Raw genomic sequence first — 1167 nt, forward strand, 5'->3', positions numbered from 1 at the left:
CTTCATGCATCTATTCTTCACGTATTTTTCTTTTTCCTTAAAAGAGACCGTGACCTGAAGGTTGAGCTCAAGGACGCTCCCAGGCAAGTCACCGAAGTTTTCCCCTTGCTCCACCTGTTGACCTCTGCTCTCCCCTGATTACTCCCGAAAAATGGAGCGATCCACACAAGAACTTTTCCTCAACTTCATGATTGTCCTGATTACTGTATTGCTCATGTGGCTCCTTGTGAAGTCTTATCAGGAGTAAAAGACAATCAGAAACTCTGGGAGGTGATTTAAGTGTGTGTCTCCACAGACATAAGTAATGCCCACAGCACACTGCTGTGATTAGCTTTCAGTCAATTGAGGATGTCGTCAATTTTTTTTTTACTCTCTCATACCTGTTGCCCATGCTAATGTTTGTGATGGGTCTATGATGATGTAATTATTTTATTCTGCAGTGATCCAGTTGTAAAATGTAAAATGCAAGATCCTTAGGAACTGTTTGACATGGCTGCCTCCTCCGGTAGTTACTGTGAATGCTGTAACCTCCTGCCTGCCATGCTGGCTTGTTTGGTACCGGTGTTTGTTAGGTTCTCGAGGGTATAAAACTGCAGTTTGCAATGTAACCGTCTGTATTAACCAACGTGAGGCACAAACTCGCTTAGCAGAAAGGAATGTGAAACCTCTACTTTCACTTGTTTGTTTCACTTAAATAAAGAACATGTAAAACCATTTTTTGTAGCATTCCTTATCCCTCTCCTGGCCTGACTGCTGTTCACTGAGAGACCTGCCGATAACCGTGGTACAGTGCACCGTGCAAGTCTGGTGGTTTGCTTGTTCCTCCCACCTGCATTTTTAAAAAAATTGCTGTAGAGTGGAAATCCTGTAACTTAACAGACGTGTAGCCACATGAGTGAGCTGTTCAGGTCACTTTTCTGTCCAGAGTGACTTACACCATTGGTGCCTGTGGACGTGGACTTCAAAGAGAACCCCTGTCCCACCAGGACATTGTCAATAATCGCATTTTCTGAAGCTGGATTTTGGGCAGGGATTCCCAGGATCCTATTTTTGGCCAAGCTATGCTTGGAGCAGTGCCTGGAGGGACGAGCCTGGGTCAGTTGCAGGCGTAGGTGCCTGCTGGCGCCGCAGCCCTGCTGCAAGCCTTGCCCGGGGTGGCAGTCCCTT

General features: G+C 46.2%; 1 protein-coding gene across 2 annotated transcripts in view; it reads left to right on the forward strand.

The window, feature by feature from the left end:
- Window positions 1-714, forward strand: part of SLN (sarcolipin) — a 1891-nt gene extending 1177 nt beyond the window's left edge. For both annotated transcript variants that reach the window (XM_009335268.1, XM_009335269.1), the window contains exon 2: window positions 45-714. In XM_009335268.1, the coding sequence (XP_009333543.1) occupies window positions 152-247 (96 nt within the window). In that variant the 5' untranslated portion in view covers window positions 45-151 and the 3' untranslated portion in view covers window positions 248-714. The remainder of the gene's footprint in view (window positions 1-44) is intronic.
- Window positions 715-1167: the final 453 nt, after the last annotated feature.

The sequence above is a fragment of the Pygoscelis adeliae genome, unplaced genomic scaffold (genome assembly GCF_000699105.1).
Source record: "Pygoscelis adeliae isolate BGI_AS28 unplaced genomic scaffold, ASM69910v1 Scaffold142, whole genome shotgun sequence".
Taxonomy (NCBI): domain Eukaryota; kingdom Metazoa; phylum Chordata; class Aves; order Sphenisciformes; family Spheniscidae; genus Pygoscelis; species Pygoscelis adeliae.